The sequence below is a fragment of the Desmodus rotundus genome, chromosome 2, assembly GCF_022682495.2.
Source record: "Desmodus rotundus isolate HL8 chromosome 2, HLdesRot8A.1, whole genome shotgun sequence".
Lineage (NCBI taxonomy): Eukaryota > Metazoa > Chordata > Mammalia > Chiroptera > Phyllostomidae > Desmodus > Desmodus rotundus.
This window is the reverse complement of record NC_071388.1, coordinates 141,756,061-141,777,962: the sequence shown is the minus strand read 5'-3', so window position 1 is coordinate 141,777,962 and position 21,902 is coordinate 141,756,061. Positions and strand designations below refer to the sequence as shown.

Sequence of the window (21,902 nt, the reverse complement as noted above, 5' to 3'; positions counted from 1 at the left end):
CATGGGAGCACCACTACCCTGCCCCTGCACAGCTGATCCTCCACGGAGGGTGGAGGTTGGTGGCCAGTGGTCACAGCCAATCCTTGCTGCTGACTGGCCTGGGTAAATCCCTCCCATTGATCAGCCAACAGCATCCAAGGCTCAAGTACAAGAGGAGGGTGCACTCAGCCCTCACGAAAGGTGTACATCAAGTATTCAGCTTGGGTGATAGCAAAGGCTGTGCCACTGGACCCTACAGGGCACCTACTACATTAGGCCACACTACCAAGACATGGAGTCAAAGCAGCTCTACCTAATACATGGAAACAAACACAGAGAGGCTGCCAAAACAAGGAGACAAAGAAACATGGCCCAAATGAAAGAACAGATCAAATACCAGAAAAAGAGCTAAATGAAATGGAGATAAGCAATCTGTCAGATGCAGAATTCAAAACACTGGTTGTAAGGGTGTTCAAGGAACTTAGTGAGGACCTCAACAGCATAAAAAAGATCCAGTCAAAAATGAGGATACGCTAATTGAAATAAGGAACAATTTATAGGGAAACAACATTAGAATGGATGAAGCCAAGAATTAAATCAATGATTTGGAACATAAGGAAATGAAAAACAACTGATCAGAACAACAAGAAGAAAAGAGAATTCAAAAAAAATGAGGATAGTATACATAGCCTCTGAGACAACTTCAAGCGTTCAGAGCTTCCCAGACAAGAAAAAATTAAAGGAGTTCATCATCACCAAACCATTATTATATGAGATGTTAAAGGGAAGTATTTAAGAAAAAAAAGACCAAAACTATGAACAATAAAATGGCAAAAAATACATATCTACCAACAATTGACTCTGAAAACAAACTAAGCAAAGAGAACAGAGACAGAATAGTGGATACAGAGAGTTTTGATGGTTGCCAGGTGGAAGGGTGGTATGTGGGGGAATGGGTGAAGAGGTGAGGGGATTAAGAAGTAAAATAAGTAGTTACAGAGTAGCCAAGGGAATGTAAAGTACAGTATAACAAATGGAGTAGCCAAATAACTCATAACCATGGACATGAACAATGCTGGGGGGATTGCCTGAGGGAGTGGGGGATGCTGGGTGGAGAGGGGCAAAGGAGGAAAAGTCAGGACAACTGTAATAGCATAATCAATAAAATATAATTTTTAAAAAAGTGCTGACAACTCCAGTAGAGACAGCCATGTTATACAGGGAAGGGAAAGCAGAGCTATTAAACCACAGTGCAAACTGCATGCCTCAAAATCATCCCAGCCAAGGTGGGAGGGAGCTGGGGTATTTATACAAAAACTCCCGACAGTCATTGAGTGTGGTATCTGCTGACAAGGGGGTGTGTGGTACTTTTTGGCAAGTCTGTTCTACGGTACTCCTTAGTCCCGAGTAAAAGAACTTCAGGCACAGATGGGGCTTTAGAAGTGGTGGAACATATTCAAAGGGCCAAGGAGAGACTACAGTGATAAAGCACCACTTCAGGCAACCTCCAGATGAATGCCAGTAAGGGTCTCTGATGAGGCTCCTGGTCTGGACCTTTAGGTGGCATGGCAACCCAACAACCAGCCTTGTGATTCTGGGTTCACTTCTGTGCATCTGGAGAAAGAGAAAGTCGTTAAGGTGAATTGAGGTGGGATAAGAGGAAGAATTCCTTTGGCTTTGTAAGGATGCCAGGTACTTAGCCTCTGGGAGTAGTGCATTTTAGAGTTAATATTCTCTACCCATCCCTAATATGTAGGACTATTCTCTATCTATTCCTTATCAGTAGAGTTCTGATAGTCCCTAATATGTAGGACTATTCTCTATCTATTCCTTATCAGTAGAGTTCTGATAGTCCCTAATATGTAGGACTATTCTCTATCTATTCCTTATCAGTAGAACTATTTTTTGCTTATTCCAAGAAGCAGAAGTAAGTCTAAGCTTCTGAGGTGGTTAGGATTTGTTTTAGATTGACTTGAGATTAACACATTAATAGTTTAGCTCATAGTTTCTCACTACTTCTTTTCTCGATGAAAATACCACAACTTGGATATTTCTTTAAATATTCTTCTCTGGAACTTATATTTTCCTGGGCATTTAAATTAGATTTGCATTTTATCTTCCATCCCTTCCAGTCTCTGCAGCCTCAGATTCATTTTTAGATCAGTTGGAATGATATTCTATCACCATTTGGAGGTAATCAAAATGGCAGAAAAACCGAATGTTTCAGCTGCTTGTTAAGTTCTCATGGTGGTTGAATAAGGCGCACATGTAACCAATCCAGAAATGTACCAATCACATTGGAAAGTATTTTATTGCTTTTCATAAAAAGCCAAAAGAAACAAATAGAAAGTTTCTAGGTAAAATGTCAACACTGACCTGTGGCTCCCGGCGTAGCTTTAAGGGACACTGGAATGTCTCTCGGTTGTTTTCCTGTCCAGAGAAATTGCTCAGAAAGTATTGGCTAGCTTTAAACTTATTTTTTAAAATAAAAATCAGGACTATAATTCATATTTGTTAAGTAAAAATATACCATTGATTTATAGTGCACTGTAAGGGTTTAAAATAGTGTATAATGTTTTCTCTTGGCAGTTGCATTGGTCTTGTTTGAAAGTTACTGTGTCTAAATCATCAGTTATAAATTCATCCTGAGACCCAAGATATGGAACATCTATTTATGGATGATTAGCTGTGGTGTCTGTCACTCAGCAGCACAAGGGGCGATGGAGAGGTCAAGTTCGAAAGGGAACCTCACACAAGGGAAGAAAAATAATGGCAGAGCTGAAAGGGTCATACAGCTCACTCATTTTACAGATGAGGAAAATGAGTCCCAAAGCAGCAGAGGATTTCCAAGAGTAACACATTTAGTTGAAAAATAAATGGCATGTAGGTCATAGATAGGGAGGATCGTGAACTGACTCTCCTCCCGGCCTTGGGTGCCAGTTTTTCTCTGTGTCAGTCCCAACGATTTGGATTTAGACCAAGGGAGTTCTACAGTTGCTACTCTGGGCAAGTGTTAATGTAGAGTTTCACAAAGTATATTCAAAGGGACAAAATTAACTGACATTATGTAAAGATATTGTTCTGTGGTTGTAAAATTTTCAGACGTTCAAGGAGAACCAAAAGAAGAAGCCAGTAGGTTTCTTTAGTTCGAGGCTATTTCTTGGAGCCATTACAACTGAGTGGGTGCCAGCACACATCACAGAGGGGTGACAACGTCAGTATTTCCCACACTCACTGACAACAAAACCCTCTTCTCATGGACACATTGTGAGGCTAGTGATTCTCAGGACTGTCACTGCGAAAGGCCAGTCCCAATTCCTTTGTCTATTTATGAGGAAAGGAAGCCACTGAGAGGTTTTATGGGACAAGACTTTCATTTTGGGAAAAAATATTCTCAAGTTTAACCAAATGCTAGATCACACCCACTCTAGGAAGCTGTCTACTGGAATGATCATTCCAGGGGTACACTGAGTAAGGCTTTGGTTTGGATTTGAGTTTGTCTCTTAGGATGCAGTGCCATCTTGGCCTTCCCTAAAATGTATTTAGGTCACTGGAGGTAATAGAATTGACCCAGTTTTCCAGGGACTTCGGTAACGCTGATGTTCAGCAGATCAGCTAGACTGTCCCTCTCTAATGAACTGGATCTGGGTTCTAGATCTGGTCTCTAAAGATCTTCCTGGGACTACACTACACTTGCCAATCAATGGGACATTGTCATCCACCATTTCCTTGACCATATTTGCTCCGCTGTCAAACATCCCAACTTCCAGTGCCGTACGACTGATTATAAAAATGTATTGCTGACAAACTCTCCACTTCCCTACTTGGAAAACAACCTGTTCTGGCCCCAGTGACAATGACAGAAAGATGAGACAGCTATTAGCTCAAACTCTGTCAAGTGAGCTAGGCATTGTCAAACTGCGCATGACCTCATTTGAGCGTTAGGAACTATTTAATCATTTTTTTAAAAAGAACTGTTTCATAAATCATTGTCCATGGGTGGTTTAGGTGGGTTGGTTTGGCATATACAGGACCTCAAAAAATGCTGTCTCCTCCACATAGTCTTCTCTTGCTAACTAGAAAGTGACCTGATAGCTTCTTCCCCTAAGACCAGTCTATACAAAAACTAATGAACATGGAAATGCATATGCGTGATGCGGTTCCCGGTCCTCGGCGGGATCCATGTGTTATGGCTGCAGTGGACAAATTCACACGGACTACCGAGTCCTGTGGAGGAAAAAGGACAGCATGGCCACTCTCTCGAGAGGAGAGTGCCCCGACCCCTGCCTTGACAGACTTTTATTGCTTTTCTGGGCACATTACATTGAGGATGATCCTCATTTACAGTGCACAGGTTCGCTTTAGGCAGTTACAGAAAACAAAGGAGAGGGTGTTGCTAATTACATAAAAGAGGAAGGATATTTGCAAATGTAAAGGGAAAAGTGGTTGAACTGGTTACACTTGTCCTTGGAAGGTTCAGCATAGATTTTAGGAAGTTACTTTAAAGATGCAGTAAACTTTTGCTGCCTCAATTCAGGGTGAGGGAGTTTTATAAAAAGCAAGTCTCAAAGTGGCCTAGGTACCATGAGGGCCTGATTCCCCACGGGAGAACCTATCCATGGGTGTGGGTCCTGTGTGCTGGACCTCGCTTTCCACTGGCCTTTCTGAGTGGGAGCTGGGCCCACACCACACAGAATGGTCTCTTATACATGCAAATTTAAAAAATTATTGTCTGAGCTACAGGGACCTTTTATGTTGTAATTTCTTTGGTTGTCTCTATGTTTATGTTTACATTAAATGAATACATGTAATGAATAATTTTCAAACAGTAGACCTTATTTTTAACAGCAATGCAAGGACATATGTTCAAACTGTTATTTGGGAAGTCATTTTTCTGGGGAAAATACACATACACACATCATTTGTGTGTGAAGGTGATTTAGAGGCACTACCTATGAAGCTGTTTCACAAGCCACACAAGAAAATAAGCCTTGCTATTTTATATTTATATTTCACTGGAAATGCCTTAGAAGTCAGCAATTTAAACCTGGCCGTTTTTGAGACCCAGTCATTCGTGAAGACTGGTTAGAGGTGGGCAGTAAATGATAAATTCTCATAATTTACCCCATGACAATTGAGTCCCTAAGGACAGTGGGTTGAAAGAACAGTTTGGGGGGAAGCTGTGAGCGGGGAGAACAGAAGCCAAACATGGAACAGCCTTGGCTGTTCTCATTTCCACGCAGACTTCGAGAGACCCACTGCCTCAAAGTCAGCACTCTCCAAACAACACAGCTTAGCGAAGAGCTCGCATGGAGGACAAGCCCAAGTCCCACGAGAAAGCACCAGCAGAGAAAAAGGACCTAGAAATGGGTCAGAGGGTAATCGAACATTTTCAAATCTCCCTCTCCTATATTTATGTATTTTTCATAGAGTCTGATTTTACGGAGCATCAGAAGAGGAAGTAGGAGTATTTAGAAAGGATAAGTGGGCAACATTGCTGAAAGTTACTGTGTTCAACATGGATTTGGGAAAGCAGATAACACCTGAGAGTTCTGATAATTTGAGAAAGCCCTTATTCATACCTCTATACCCCGCTGTGTTATTGATTCTGCATGATTCATAATTGAATATGTTTAATTGTATACTGTATAATGTGTGTTTCTGATATACTTGCATTTCTACTTTGCTAATGTCTGATGGACTCAAAGCTCTACACTATGTAGAAGAGAATAGCACTGTGACAATGTCAGAACATACCTTTTTCTACTGCTTGGCTGGACACCGGGGCCTCCACAGCATGGCTTCTACCTTATAGTCTTTCATTACTTCTCTTCATATTCCTCACTCGATCTGAGCCAGATTAATCTTCATCCCCCAAGCATGCCACATACTCTTCCATCTTTAAGCAATTGCTTAAGTGGCCATAGATACTCGAGATCTATAGTCACTAACAGTGTGATACTGACACAGAACATCAAATAGATTAACCGAACAAAGGAGACTGTACTTTTTTAGGGAAATTGGTAAGCTGCTTCTAAATTTATATAGAATATCCAAGACAGAAGAGCCAGAATTCTCATAAAGTTAAAGCATATGGTGGGAGGACTTGCTCTTCCAGCTGTCAAGGCAGATCACGAGGAATTACAGGGAAAATGGGACAATAATAAAGAATTACAAGAGCACTGACAGTGTATTGGTGCAAGAGTAGCCAAATAAACAGGCGGAGAGGATAGGGAGCCCAGAAAGGACTCACACACACCTGGATAAGATTGGATGCAGAAGAGGAATTTTAACTAGTGGGAAAACAATGGAATTTTTAATAAAAGATACTGGCACAATTGGCTATCCATATGCAAAAGTAAAAATTAGATGTCTTGTTCATACGATATATGAAAAAAAAATTCCAGGTAGGTTAAAGATTTTAATGTGAACAGTGAAACGCCGAAGCTTCCAAAAGAGTATATAGGAACATATCTTCATGACCTTGAGACAGGATAATTTTTTTATTGAAAGAACTAGTCACAAGGAAGATGGATGAAGGTGACTACATAAAACTTAAGGAGTACTGTTAATCAAATGTCTGTGTGAAAATAATGAAAAGAGACGCCACAGAAAAGGGGCAGATATTCACAACAGAAATAACCACCAGAGCATTAGAATTCAGAATAAAGAAGTCATGTAGATCAATGAGCAAAAGGCCAATAACTCAAGAGAAAAATGGACAAGAGAATTAAATTGACACTGTTTAAAGAAAAAACACAAAACACCCAAATACCCGTAAACATCTGAAAAGTGGTTCAACTTTACAAGCAGCCATGCAAACGCAGATTAAAACCGCAAGATTACACTATCGCACATCCGTCAGAGAGACGACAGTTAGAGAGGTGAATCTTAACCGGTGGTCAGGTAGGAAGCATACACCACTGATGAAAGTATAAACTGGTACCAACGAAAAGAGGTAGCACATTATTTAATGAAGTTGATGAGCATATCCCCGTATGCTTAACATGAAAATTACAGGCCCTATAATTTTCACTTTTACTTACAGACTGATCATTTAGTTGTGTGTAAGCACCAGAATACATGTTCAAGAACATTCATTCCATCTTTGTTCCTAATTGACAAATGCTGGAAATACTCAATTGTCCTTCGACAACAGAATGGGTAAATGGGAGTATATTCATACATGGAATATTATACAATGATAGAAATCAACAAACATGATATTAAGTGAAAAGTTAAGCTACAGAAGTTGCATACAGTATGAATCTATTATAAGAAACTAAAAATAGATGAAACTAAACTATATTGTTTAAGTATGCATACGTAGGTGGCAAAACTGAAAATAAAGGCAAGGAAAGTTACTTGTGTCAAGGTCAGGAGAGAGATGACCTTCCTGTACCTGAGCAGTAGTTGTATAGATGCTCGTTTTACCACCATTTACTAAATTGTACACATAAGTCTTATATTGTTTTATGTATATTATACTTCACAATAAATATAAAATCAAGTAAAGTAAAACCCAAAAACCTAGGTGAAAAAAAACAAAACAAGAAAAAGCGCAAGAGATGAGAAAAAGACATACATTTTAATTCAACATATGCTAAAAATGGCATTTTAAACTCAATGCATTCAATTAGTAGTGTTGAAGCTGGAAGGAAGGGATTGTCAGATTCGACGACAAGTAAATATTAAAACATCTCTATGGCCACGGACACCACAAAACACTTGGAGAGAATGCACACGCACGCCTCGCAGCTCACGTGAGAGACAAAGGGCTAATGCCCCTACTATATGAAGAGTGGCCTATCAATCAATGTAGGAGGGCGGTATGCACAGTCAACACACAGAGAAATGGAAAAAATATTCAATAAACATGAAAAACAACCAACTTCATTAGTAATCGGTAAAATGTAAAAGAAAAAATTAATATATAGGGAAATTTTATTTTTTATTTAATAATTTTTATTGTATTTTTAAACTACTATCTTGTCCCCTTATACCCCCCTCTTCCCAGCAATCACCACACTGTTGTTCATGCCCATGAGTCCTTTTTCCTTTTTGCTCAATCCCTCTACTTCCTCACCTACTCCCCTTAGCTGTCATCCTGCTCTCTATGAGTCTGTCTCTATTTTGCTTGTTAATTCAGTTTATTCATTAGATTCCATGTATGAGTGAAATCATATGGTATTTGTCCTTCTCTGACCAGCTTATTTCACTTAGCATAATGTTCTTCAGGTCCATCCACACTGTTGCAAAAAGTAAAACTTTCTTCTTTTTTATAGCCAAGTAGTATTCCATTGTGTAATTGTCCCATAGTTGTTTTATCCACCCATCTATTGATGGACAATCGGGCTGCTTCCATATCTTGGTGATTGTAATTAATGCTGTAATGAACATAGGGGTACTTCTGTTCTTTCAAATTAGTGTTTTGGATATATTCCCAGAAGTGGGATCACTGGGTCAAAAGGCAGATCCATTTTAAAGTTTTTGAGGTATTCCCATACTGCCCTCCACAGTGGCTACACTAGTCTGCATTGCCACCAACAGTGCAAAAGGGTTCCCCTTTCTCTGCATCCTTGTTGTTTGTTAATTTATTGATGATGGCCATTCTGACAGGTGTGAGGTGGTATCTCATTGTGGTTTTAATTTGCATTTCTCTGGTCATCAGTGACATTGAGCATCTTCTCATATGTCTATTGGCCATCTGATTTCTTCTTTGGAGAAGTGTCTATTCAGGTCCTTTGCTCATTTTTTAATTGGGTCATTTGGTTTCTTGGTGTTGAGTTTTATAAGTCCTTTATAAATTTTGGATAATAACTCTTTGTCAGACGGATCAGTGGATATTTTCTCCCATTCTGTGGGTTGTCTTTTTGTTTTGTCAAAGTTTCCTTCTGTTATACAAAACCTTTTTAGTTTGATGTAGTCCCATTTGTTTGTTTTTTCTTTTGTTTCCCTTGCCTGGGGAGATACATCTGATAAACTATTGTTATGGGATATGTCCGTGATTTTGTTGCTTATGTTTTCTTCTACAATTTTTATGCATATACTGTGTTCATGGATAGGAAGAATTAACATCATTAAAATATCCATACTACCCAAAGCAATCTATAGATTCAATGCAATTCCTATCAAGATTCCAAAGATGTATTTCACAGAACTAGAACAAATATTTCAAAAATTTATATGGAACCACAAAAGGTCCCACACAGCAACAGTGATCCTGAGAAAAAAGAATGAAGTTGAAGGAATAACGCTACCTAGTATCAAACTATACTATAATGACATAGTAATCTAAACAGCATGGTACTGGCATAAAAACAGACACATAGATCAATGGAACAGAATAGAGAGCCCTTAAATAAACCCACACCTTTATAGTCAGTTAATATTTGACAGAGGGAGCAAGCACATACAATGGACTACAGATAGGTGATTCGATAAATTGTTTTGGGAAAATTGGACAGATACATGTAGAGAAATGAAATTAGACCACCTTCTTATACCACACACAAGAATAAATTTGAAATGGGAAATTTTAAGTAATCACTATATATTATCTGTACAATTATATATTAAACTTATTAAATGATAAAATAATTACAAAATATAAAAATTAAAGAAATCAGCCTTGGCTGGTGTGGCTCAGTGGTTTGAGCACTGGGCTACAAACCACAGGGTCGCTGGTTTGATTCCCAGACAGGGCACATACCTGGGTTGAGGGCCACATCCCCAGTAGGGGGTGCTTGAGAGGCAACCACACATTGATATTTCTTTCCTTCTCTTTCTCCCTCCCTTCCGTTCTGTCTAAAAATAAAATTAAAAATCTAAAAAATATTAAAGAAATCATTACATGTAAGGCTTCTTCTAGCTTTATTATTCTTAGTATATGATATATACCCTCATAGCCTCAAGATGCCTGCACTGCCCCAGCCATTACATCTGCATTCCAATAATGGAGAAAGGAAGAATGGCAAGAGGAAAATAGCACATGCCAGTTGAATCTGATCCTGCCTATCAGTCAAATCATACTTCTCCCAGAAGTCTTATTCCCTAGAATTGTACTTAAATGTATTCACAAACTATGTCATTCTTAGGGAATTGAGTGTAGTTTTTAAATGAGCATATTTCTGTTCCAGAGTAAATTGTAGTTCTGCTAATATACAAGAAGTGGAGAGTACACATTGCTTAGTCAACTAGTTGTGCCTCCTGTGTGAAGGAAGCACCTAGAAGAGTGCTTGGTACACTGTACATACACAAATATTAGTTAAGTAAAGGAATTGGAACTTTCATATTAAAATACGCATTATCCCGAGAATAACAGTGAAGAGGAATCAAGAGCTGAGCACTAGCTGCAGAGGAAACTAGTCCAGATGGAACAAAAGGCTCCCTGAGAGATTTAAGATGAAATGGATACAACTGTAGAATGCTACTTAATGTCTTTGAAAAATGCCAGAGCAGATTCAGACGGAAAGTTTTGGTAGTTAGTGATAACGTCTAGAATTGTGCTGCTCAACACTATGGCCACCAGCCACATGTGTCTATTTAAGTTTAAAGTAAATTAAAAAAATATAAAAACTCTGTTTTGTGGTCACACTAATCACTTCTTGAATGCTCGGTAGCCACATGTGGCTAGTGGCTGCCACATTGCATGGTGCTGGCATAGAGCATTTCCCTCACTGCAGGAAGTTGTGCTGGTTTCTGCTCGTCTAGAAAAATTGAACCAAGGAAGGAAAAAAGAAAGGGAGAGAGAGAAATATTGACTCCCAGAAAAACAAACCGTTGTGCAGGAAACAAAAAGTAATCATTAATATGTGGGTTTCAGCTGTGAATAGCATTTTGCTAATCATAATAATGTAGACATTGAATTCTGAATTACACAAACAGAACTTTATTACCAGGATAGAAAATTGGGAGATGAGGTTTTGTTTCATGAGAATGGAGGTTTACAGGACAGAGAGCTAAACCTCATTTTTCAAAGTGGTAACTTAACAGATATTGCCTATGATTGAAAAAAATCAGTAAAGAGCAATATAGACCTTTTATTAAGTGTGTGGAGATAAATAACAAACGATTCAGCTAAAGGAGTTAAAATAATTGTCTCCAGGGAGGATCAAATAGAGGAACAATGAGAATAGGGCATGCTGATTTTAGTAATAAGCCTTGAAAAACTATTTGATTCTTAAATGATGTGCAGATGTAATTTGATTGAGGTAATTAACAAAATGAAATAAACTGCAACGACAAAAACCCTGTTACAATGCCGTCTTCCTCATCGAATCCCTCTGGTCTCCTGACGCGACGCTTCTATGCCTTGATCTTTAGGAAAGCTTCGTCCTGAGCGTGCTGTTGGTGCCGAACTGTATACCCTGCTTTGCTTTGTAGTCAGTTATGCAAGCTCCTAGTCAAACTCCTATCGATTGTAAATTCTTAGACTAACTAATATCTGAATTCAGAAGCTTTGCAATATTTTGGTATTTCAGTCTAATACAAAGGAAAGAGCAAAGAATCTAATACAATGTAAAATATGGTAATAATTGGCAAATAACAATAGCCAACATTTATTGAGCACTGACTATGTACAAGGCATGTGATAAGAACTTACCAATAAACCAGGACATCAGTTTATTCTTCCACAGAACTTGGATAGGCCAGGAAAAAATAGAGCTCTCTTTCATCCCTAGATGGCATAATTCTAGATTAGCATTAGAATGTCTATGTTTATCTGCCCTTGATATAATTTTGTACTATATTTTTTTAAAATGGAGGCTGTATTACTTTTTAATTTGACACCATCTTTTAAAATGCATAATGAATAGTAAGTCCCAGTTCTTCTAGTACGCAGCTACCAAGTGGGTGACCTCATATCACACACTTATCCTTGGTCATAAGACCTGAGAGACGACGCCAAATGAACAGGTATAATTAGTAAACATGACAAAACGATGTTCATTTTTATTTACGACCATATGCATCACAGAAGGGGGGTAGGCACATATGTTTAAACTATGAGACTACTTCCTAACATGCAACTAAAAAAGAACTGTTACCATATGTTTAGTCTTAAATCTGTATCAAGATATGGGGGATCCATGGGGTTTTTGCTTTGGTATAGAGGAGTAGAGAGAGATTAAATCAGTGAAAATTGTCTTCAAGTAGAAAATGTTCAGGTAATTTTTACACAATGTCTTACACCCTGACTTGCCCAATGGAGCATCATCCATCCTAGTAATTTACTGATTTCCATTTTACCTGCTGTTGCTGTTCAGAAATTGCACCCTTTGGGGCCTGCATCCATGCTCTGCTTCTAGGAGCCGTCTGAGCACGTAGAAAATCAATAACCTCACTATGAGAGAGGTTCTGTGTTCCCAGCCCCTAGCCGTACCTGGGAACAGAGGAGACAATGGGCATGATCTTGGCTTGCTCTCCTGGCTCAGCAGCAGAGAAATGATGGGGGCCCATCTCTTTAATTACACCCCGTGGATAGCATATCCAGTGTCACCATCAAATATTTTCACCTATCATTTCACTTTTAAATTATTTTTGCCAATTTGATACTTTCTGGATCTTATTTTTCGGTTTGTTTTACATCAATATCTGTAACTTATCTGTAGTTCACCTGGTGAACTGTACATGGGGTGACAAAGGACGTGAAGAAAGCAGTTACAGAAGGTCAAAGCCAAAGCCCCTCAAAATCATGCTTATTTTCTCCTACATTCTTTTGCACAGATATGGCACTAAACAGGGCTGCAGTAAATGAGAGATTTAATGTAAATTTGAACCCCATATGGTGGAAGTTAGGGGAAATTCCACTACATTTGAATAGTTCTAAGCAAGCAATTTGTTAGCCTTTATCCTTTGGTGGAATTGATGAACAGGTGGTTTTCAGAAGATCACTCAGTATATTTAGCTTCTGAAATTTGAGCAACTCAAGATCTGATTGGCTGCTCTGGCCACATGATAACTCAGAGCCCAGGCACCTCGCAGGCTCTTGCCTGGGGTTCTCAGGAGGGGAGAGTTGGGAGAGGCTTTGCTGCTGAGGAAATTTATTTGATAGATTGAAGGTAAGGCCCGTTTGTGGCTTTTTCTGTAATGTTCTTTCAGGAGACATTCCACAACTTCCCTTGAAGCATTTTCCAAAGTTTCGGGTCATAACGGGGGAAATTAGTGATGGAAACGGGGACTAGGGAAGCCTGTAACCCCTCCGCGGTGCTCAGGCCCTTCTCATTAATATCCGACACGCAGTGTCCTGTTCTAACTCATTTATTGCTTGACTGGGTTGGCTGTCTTGTCTAACAAAATTGTTTTCATTTTTGCCTTTGATTTTTTTTCTAACTATATTAGTACGGAAAAGGATTTATATTTTACGTTCCTATATTTATCCTTTTCTACTGGGCTTCCTTTGCCTCTGGAGTGGCAGTTTCGCTAGCTTAACAAAACCAGCCATAGCAGGGTATTGGTTTACATGACAAATGTCTGGGCGAAGAAGGGACAGCTGCTCCAAGTCATCATCCACTTTTATGAAGAGAGAGTCCCACTCTCTGGCCTCAAACTACAAAGGCCTTGGGAGATCCTTTCTTTAGTTCCTGAATTAGAAGCTTAGGCCAAAGACCCACAATCTTACACATCCTTCAATCAGCGCTTCAAAAATTTGTTATTTTCCAGGTTTGGACAAGAGCTACAGAAACGAGAGAGAAAACTCCGTACAAGCCAATGGTTTTCAGGAAGAAAATACACACGTTGCCTTGAGGTTTCTATTTTTCTTTTCAAATCTATTGGCAGATTTATTTTTATAAGTTCTCATTGGACGCCTAAGTTATACTGTGTGCCGTGTAACCATTAGCGCACATGGCGACCTAAGGCAGCTCCCTTAGAATTTTGGTGCTACGTGGGGAAAATTACAACTTGTCCTGAAAGCCGAGCTGACCCTCCTTGTACTAAAATTTTTGTTTAAAAATATTGTTCTCCAAGCGTTTGGAAATTTAAGCGCTCTGTTCCTTTGACTCTAAACCCTCTCATACCCGTATCCCCACTTCGTTTTACAACTTGAACTAGGTTGATGATGTAGCTACAAGCAGCAACACCCAACATATCCCTGAGGGAATCAAGAGAAAGAAATTTGAAGCTTCAGCTTTTCAAACCTGCTTTTCAATGTTTTTGCTCACTTAGCCTGCAGACATATATGCGTTTGTAGAATGGATGAGTTTTAAATTCTGTTTTTATAATCTTATAAGATGATTCCGTTCTGGGGATCAATTCTAATGTATCTTCATTTGTCTGGAATATGAAAAGTTTGTAGGTGCCACTACTACTCTGAGAAAATGGCAGATGACGAAGAATATGAGGAGGTGGTGGAGGTAAGATTAAAAACAACTGACTCTGACAGCAAAGTATTTTACGTAGCAACAATCAAAGCCGTGTGGGTGAATTAATCATTTTAAAAATACATTGTCTATTATAACTTCACAAAGAGTCACCATTAAAGCAGGAGAAAGGAATATTTTATGTTCAGTCTCACTATAATTATGTAGGATTTAAAATTGGAAAGAAGTATCACTGTTTCCCACTTTTGCTTTTCTTTAAACTCTTGAAAAAAAACAAAGGGACAGAGGAGATGAAGGAAAAGCTCTGGAAACTGAACTCTATTTCTTCGGGTCTGCATAGAAATAGAGGGGAAAAAAATCTTTGCTTTAACCAGGTGATTATCTATAGGGAGATAGGAATGAAATGTTTAGAATAATGTATATGAGATTATATGCACACATGAGATTTTACATACATGTATATGTGCATGCACAAACATGTAAAAATAAACTCCCAGTGCTCCCAAGCGAGAGTTGGAGCCACACTTTCCCACCAACTGCGCTGTATTTACCCAAGAGGACAGAACTAACTTTTGCATTTGAATTTTGAAAAAGAACAAAGACCATAGTGGCATCTTGAAAAATTCCTTCCAGATTATTGGTGGGTGTTTGACACATTTAACAAAGTTGTTGTTTATTACATATATAAAAATATAATTTTGTTTTTATCATGTATGGTTTTTCTTTGCCAACTCTTGCCTTTAGTTTCGTATCCTTAAGTATACTTCCACTGAATATAACAGCGGCTAATAATTACTAATTGATGATAATTTAAATATATATATGTATATATATAAAAACTGGAGGCAGTTTTGAAAATCTGTACTTTTTAAAAAAAATTAAATTAACTTCAAGAGCTACCCAGAATCAAATTTCAAGTGAAAGTGCCAAAGTTTGTCTTCAGAAGTTTATTTTGTGGACCCATCTCTATTTAGATGAAGAAAATTTTATTTTATTCTACAATGAAAATTGCTTTTATTACTGAAGGATACACACAGGGGCCCAGCACAAATAACGCCCCTTTTTTATTACAAAATCATAAGCATGCAATTCTGTAACATAACAATATCACACCCAAGCACACCATATGACATTTTAGGTGAAATGTTGTTCAAATTAAAACTCTAAATTGTTACACCCATAGTATTACCCTACCAACCACACTCAAGCAGGCATCACTTCTGCCAGACCCTGTATGTGTATGAAACCCAGAGTGAATCTCATATAACATTCAAACTCTCCGGGGTCAGTGTCAAAGGCCACATTGCCAATGTTCAAAATTATTACTAGTGTACCTTTGTCATATGTCCCTAAGGGTAGAATAATCAGTCTCAAACTCTAACAAAATTATAAATGAAATCGCCTTTCCTATGATTGTAAAACCAGGAATACTTTTTTAGCTTCCAACTGAAATCCCGTGTCTTTCGTAAAATAATTGTGTTCATTGGTCACTGGACACTGTTCTTAGCACTAGGCTTGATTGATGTAATGAGATGTCATACAAATGGCGGGAGCTATTTTTAGGCATCTCATCCTTGCCATTTTGTTCCCATCACTGCTCTGGGTCTGACCGGCAGGTGCTAAACTAACAGACCTCCTGCCAGGGAGTGTTGAACCAAGGTCTCTCTGACCTCAAAAAAGATGACATGAGAATGGGATGGTGGCAGATTTGAGAAAAAAGTCAGGGGAGAGTTCACAAAACAGCGGGAATTGGCTTTTAAAGTACATCTCCTAGGGATCTTGGTCATCTAAATTAAATTGTACTGTCATTCTCTACTCAAATTTAAATAAACTTGGGAAGAAAGAAGAAGAAGCAAGGATGTACTATCTAATTAGTGTCAAAGCTTTTCAAAAAGTGATGTTTGGCTTACAAGTCAATGCCAACCATTTGGATAATGTTGCCTTTTTTATAAGCTTATTTCTTAGATACATTTAGTAGCCAAGAGAGCCCAGCAAAGGTAAAATTGGATGGCCACCAAAGAGCTGCTTTCACTTGGAGGCTAGCAAAATCCAAAACTGTTGTGAATCATTCACTTAAGTTCCAAGTTTCTTCTCAAGTCCCTGGTGTTTCGTGTGGCCAGAGGAATGATTCCTTGTGGGTCAGCATCAAACGGTGTTTCCCAAAGTGTCCAAATAACGTTTCCCATGTGACGAAGGCACAGGCATGTAAAAGGCATTCCCTGACCTGTCGGAGCTTGTGATTTCTGTCGTGTTGTGTAAGGACCCAGCGATGGAATTAGATTCCAAATTTAAAAACTAGGAAAGAAGCAAAGAAATTGCAAAAGTGAGGGACATTCGGCAAGGTTTATACTAATTTTACTGGGTGTGAAATAGAGCATGTGGTCTATTGACAAGGGTTAAATAATTGGCTGAGAGGTCACTGGACCAAGGGCAGGAGAAGAAAGGGCCACTGAGGGAAATTTTGCGTTCAGTGTTGTTCCATTTCTCTGAGAAAAGAAAAATGAAGCAAAAAATGGTGTACATTTGTGGTTTTTGCTGAGAAAATGAGCCAATGTTTCATTTTTATCCCCTTCCTTGTGTGCCTTGACCTAGCCCAGTCTTCCTGGGCTCCACCCGGTGTTGCTGGGAGAGGCTCGGGGCAGGATTCCACTCCCCTTACACATCTGAAACAAAATGTCAGCCAGTTTCTACCCGCGCCTATTTATTGCTGTGATGTCAGAGGTAGAACAAAAGTAGACTTGATTTCAGGCCCAGCCTGCAGGCATCTCAGAGCCATCAGTGGCAAATTGCTGCTGCCTAACTTTCCCACATTTTGTGATGAGGAATATTTTCATTTTTTCCTTCACTCCTGGACATTTGTAAAATTTCATCTTAATACCCCTTTTAGGGTCATCACGCTATTGGAAGGGATTCGCCCATCACTCTAGAAGAAACTCTTATTACTTAGCAATCAGAGGGGTATTGGGATAATTGAGATGTGTATATGCCTTTGGATCTATTATTTCCATGATACAGTCCACTTAGAAATTTTATTCACGCTGAGGTTTCTGTTGTGTTTTACTGTCAGTCAGCAAACACTGAGTTTTATCAGAGTTCCTCTCTGCACAACCCCCACACCCAAGATACTGTTATTATATTCTTTTCTCAGAAAATTTTACTTGGGTACCAGAAGAAAAACTTTTACTTGTCAAGTAAAGTAGCATCCCGTGAGGAGAAACCAGCCTCAGGTACCTTTCTCATCACGCTGCATCTCCTTGTCCAGCCTGACGGCGTTCACCTGGGCTTCTCAGAAGTTTCACAGGCTTAAAATGGGGTCCAAAATGTGAACAGGCTTCCTCTTCTACTTCCTTCCACACATATAGCAAACCAACTGGGCAAGTGAAATAACCAGGCGGCTCAGCTGAGGCAGAGGAGAGGTGATTTCTGCTTTGGTTCTCACGACCATACCTTTGTGCTCTATTTCTAGTACTACACAGAGGAGACAGTCTACGAACAGGTCCCGGGTAAGGTAAGACCCAACCCACACCTGCACGAACTGTATGCCCCTTCAAGCAGGAAGAGCCTCTTCTCTCTCACACTCCCAGGGCCATAGAGCTGGCAAAAGGGAGAATGGGAGGAGGGATACTCACCTGTGTGTGTTCAGCAGCTGGTGGTACAAGAATGAACGTTACCTGTTTGACAGGTTTTATCACCATTTTTGCTATTGAGCATACCCAAGATGCTGGGGGATGGTTTTCCCAATTGTTCAGCTGGTATTTTTGGTGAAGGTGATGCTAATTAGAGTAATGTCAGTGGCTGTCACCACTCCGACTGCAGCAAAGGAATGGCCTTGGACTTGTGATTTGCATGGGGACCAACAGTGGTGTTGTGTAGAGTTGTAACCTGTGGGGCACCATCTCCACTGACAGGGATGGTGCCATAAAATGCTACTTAGGTTTTAGCACATTAGTAATTCTGAGAAGGCCATTCTCATAAATATCCCAAGTTGGAACTTTCTTTCTCAGGGTGAGATACCTCAGTCATATCTCATTTTCTGCATGGAGCGGTTTCTCTTGAGCGGGACAATGCAATGAATGGTACGGGTGGCTAGCCCTAAAGCCCACTCAGAGAGCCTGCAATCGCATGGAAACTAACACCTGTAGGTGCTGTAAATTGGTTAGTTTCTCACGGTCGACCACCAGTCATTGATAATGAGCAGAAAGCAGCCTATTAGCAACAATCTGACGACACTAGGGGAAGTTGTCTTAGCTACACAATTTCCTTATTACTTAGGTTTTTCTTCTCAGAATCGATGCTGGAACTCTTCCCCTGATTCAGGTGGTATTAGCTGTAAAGAACATTATACTCTGAGGTGGACTGAAGACTAGGCTGCTTATCTTCTTTTATTACAAACAGTATTTTAACCTTGGACTAGACCCAAACTTTGGGCCTCAGTCTCTTCCACGTCAGCTTTTTTTGAAAGAAAGAGTAATTTCCTACCTACCACACACAGGACTGTTGTGAGGATAATTACCCCATTTTGTGTCATCCTTATTGTTGTCCACTTAAGCATTTATTAGTGTGAATGGCATTCCAGTTCACATTCGTTAGGTGACTAAGCCAAAGAATAATAATCGCTTGTAATATTGATGTGATTCATTTTTTATAAGGTTCATTATTCTTTGTCTCCTACTACAGGGGAGAATGCCCAAACACCTGCAGAATAAGCAACTGACTTCCTCAGACTTATTTAAAAGTCTTTGATTGCCTTCATCTTTTTTTCTCTGATCCCAAGTTTGCTTTTACTTTACCCAGAGAATTTAAGAAAAATTTTAAATATTTAAGAATATTTTACTTCTGATTTTTACCCCACCTTAAAGAGTTAGAGTTCCTTTCTTCAAATGGAATTTTAAGGCAATGTCCATTCAGAAGGAGTAACTGTTTAGTCTATGCAATCTTGGACAACCGCATTATGAATATAACATAATGTGCTGTCACAGATGGAGTGTGTGATTTTCTGCCTCGGCTTGTTTTAGTTTTAGAGAAATAACACCAGGAAATGTGTGACAAAGTCAGAATCCCAACATCATGCTTATCACGCTTTTTACTTTTATAACAATGCTGAACTGCCTGTCAAAATTTCAGACAGTAACAGAAATCTATGAAACCACAACCACAAGGACGACAACATCTGACTATGAGCAGTCAGAACCTTCCAAACCAGCGCTGGCCCAGCCAGAGCCAGCAAAGCCCGCGGAGAGGAAGAAGGTTGTCAAGAAGAAAGTGGACTCTTCGAAGTTCATGACCCCTTACATTGCACACAGTCAGAAAATGCAGGATCTCTTTAGCCCAGTAAGTTTCAGCCTGACTTCTTGCTAACCTGGTTTTATGATGGAGAAATTACTGATCTCAACCAGCTCTGTTTGGGATACCGGCTGGATTTTGTTTCTCACCAGTGTGAGACACAACTTATTTTGCAGAAATATATGCTCTTGTGAGTCTTGAATGTTCCTTTCCTATAATTTATTTGTACCATTGCAGCATGAAGAAAAGCATCCTTATGAAATTTTCCTGCAAAATAAGTATAAGGCCAATTATAAAGCATTTACTGGTATTGAATCACAGTTATCAATCTAGAATAATGAAACCATAAATATAGATTTAGTTAACATCAGTTCATGGAAGCGAAATAGCATCTTTTTAAATGATGTCTGGGCAGGATGCCTCTGAAGTGGGTTTCTCAGGGGCGGATAGTGAAGAAGAACATGCAGGGTAGGAAACCAGGACCAGACTAGGGCCCTGCTGACTGGAGCGTTTCCCTGCACCCTGGAGCAGGGGTTGTGAACTGTGGCTACACATTTAGAATCCCCTGAGAGCTTTCACATGAAAAATGCCCAGGCCGTTCGTGTTTAATCGCTCTGGGTTTGGGCAGAGTAGAAGGATTTTTCAAAGCTGCTCAGGTAACTCTAAGATGTAGTCCAGGCTAGGACTCATTGCTCTTGATGGTCCCTGGTCCTCAAAGTTAAGTTACACTGATTGGCAGCAGATTCAGACCCACTCATTAATTGTCCACGGTGGGCTGAGGTCTCATTAGGTAGACTGACTTTATGTCCTCTGGAGGCTCAAAAATTTATAAACTATCTTAGGGAACATTGGATTATATAGGACTAATGCTTTTGTCAAAGCATCCTGTTGTAGTTGGCCAGGAAATACTCACTTTTGGTTGAGTGTTAACTCTTGGGGACTACTTGGTAAATTTCTAGTTCAGATTCATTTTTTAAAAATATATTTTATTGATGATGCTATTGCAGTTGTCCCATTTTTTTCTCTCCTTTATTCCCCTCTACCCTGTACCCACCCCCACAATCATTCTCCCACCTTAGTTCATGTCCATAGGTTGTACATATAAGTTCTTTGGCTTCTTTATTTCCTATACTATTTTTAACCTTCCCCTGTCTATTTTGTACCTACTATTTGTTCCCTGTACCTTCCCCCCTTTATCCCCCTCCCTCTCCCCCCGATAACCCTCCATGTGATCTCCATTTCTGTGAATCTGTTCTTGTTCTAGTTGTTTGCTTAGTTCATTTTTGGTTTTGTTTTTATTTTTCATCTAGTTCAGATTCTTGACTGATCTAAACAATAGACTTCTAAGATTTAGATTTCTAAAAATAATATCATCTTGCCTCTTTTATCACTGTAGTATTCAGTAAAAATAGAAATTATTTTTGCTAACTTATTGCCATAAAATCTCATTAATTTCAGATGCTAATATCCTAGAATTTCTGGTAGACTGAGCAGAATGTTGGCACAGGTTTTTAATATTTTAAAAGTGGTTAGTAAGTAAATCAATAACATAATTTAGATTGTTGACTACTCCACTCAAGAGTACTCTTGAACCATTAATAATGATATATTATGCACATTATATTTAAGGCAAGAACTCATTGTATATTTAGCAGAAATAATTGAATTGCACTTCTTTTCAAAATACTCCATAATTTAGACAGTTCATTAATTCAGATGGTGTCTCAGCTGTCCAAATCACTGAGATTTAGCAGCAACTTCTGAATTGAATATTTTTGCATTGTATCAGCAGTTAAGTCTTTTCACATTTGGTTCAATTTCTATATTTATTTTCTAAAATTATTGCAGTTCAAGCTTTTTTATGTGTGCACTCAGACAATAAAAATGTTGAGAGAATCATTGTAGGGCATTTCCAAGACAATAGTCTGCAATACCATTCCTACTGTCTCCATTATAAACCATGTTTTGGAGGAGCAATTAATGAATCTATTTTAGTGTTTGCTGAGAATCAGGATAGGGGACAAAAAATGCTGTTATAATGGATAATTGTTATAACTCGCAGTACTTTTATTAGAGGGAGATGAGTGCATTGCCTGAAATTTCTTCTGCTGTATTTTAAGGTTTCAGGCTAATATCTGATATTCTTTTCAGAATAAATACAAGGAGAAGTATGAGAAAGAAAAAGGACAGCCAACCGCTATCACGACCGATACCCCAGAACATCGCAGAATCAAGAAAGTGCAAGATCAGCTCAGTGAGGTGGGCTGCATTGCTAAAATAAAACACACATCAAAAATATGCCTCCCCGTGGGAACT

At 39.1% G+C, this 21,902-nt stretch overlaps 1 protein-coding gene across 15 annotated transcripts in view; it reads left to right on the top strand.

The window, feature by feature from the left end:
* Window positions 1-12,965: 12,965 nt before the first annotated feature.
* Window positions 12,966-21,902, top strand: part of NEB (nebulin) — a 197,269-nt gene continuing 188,332 nt past the window's right edge. For all 15 annotated transcript variants that reach the window (XM_053918664.2, XM_053918673.2, XM_053918671.2 and 12 more), the window contains exons 1-6: window positions 12,966-13,043; window positions 13,645-13,729; window positions 14,272-14,336; window positions 17,770-17,811; window positions 19,428-19,634; window positions 21,738-21,845. In XM_053918664.2, the coding sequence (XP_053774639.1) occupies window positions 14,301-14,336; window positions 17,770-17,811; window positions 19,428-19,634; window positions 21,738-21,845 (393 nt within the window). In that variant the 5' untranslated portion in view covers window positions 12,966-13,043; window positions 13,645-13,729; window positions 14,272-14,300. The remainder of the gene's footprint in view (window positions 13,044-13,644; window positions 13,730-14,271; window positions 14,337-17,769; window positions 17,812-19,427; window positions 19,635-21,737; window positions 21,846-21,902) is intronic.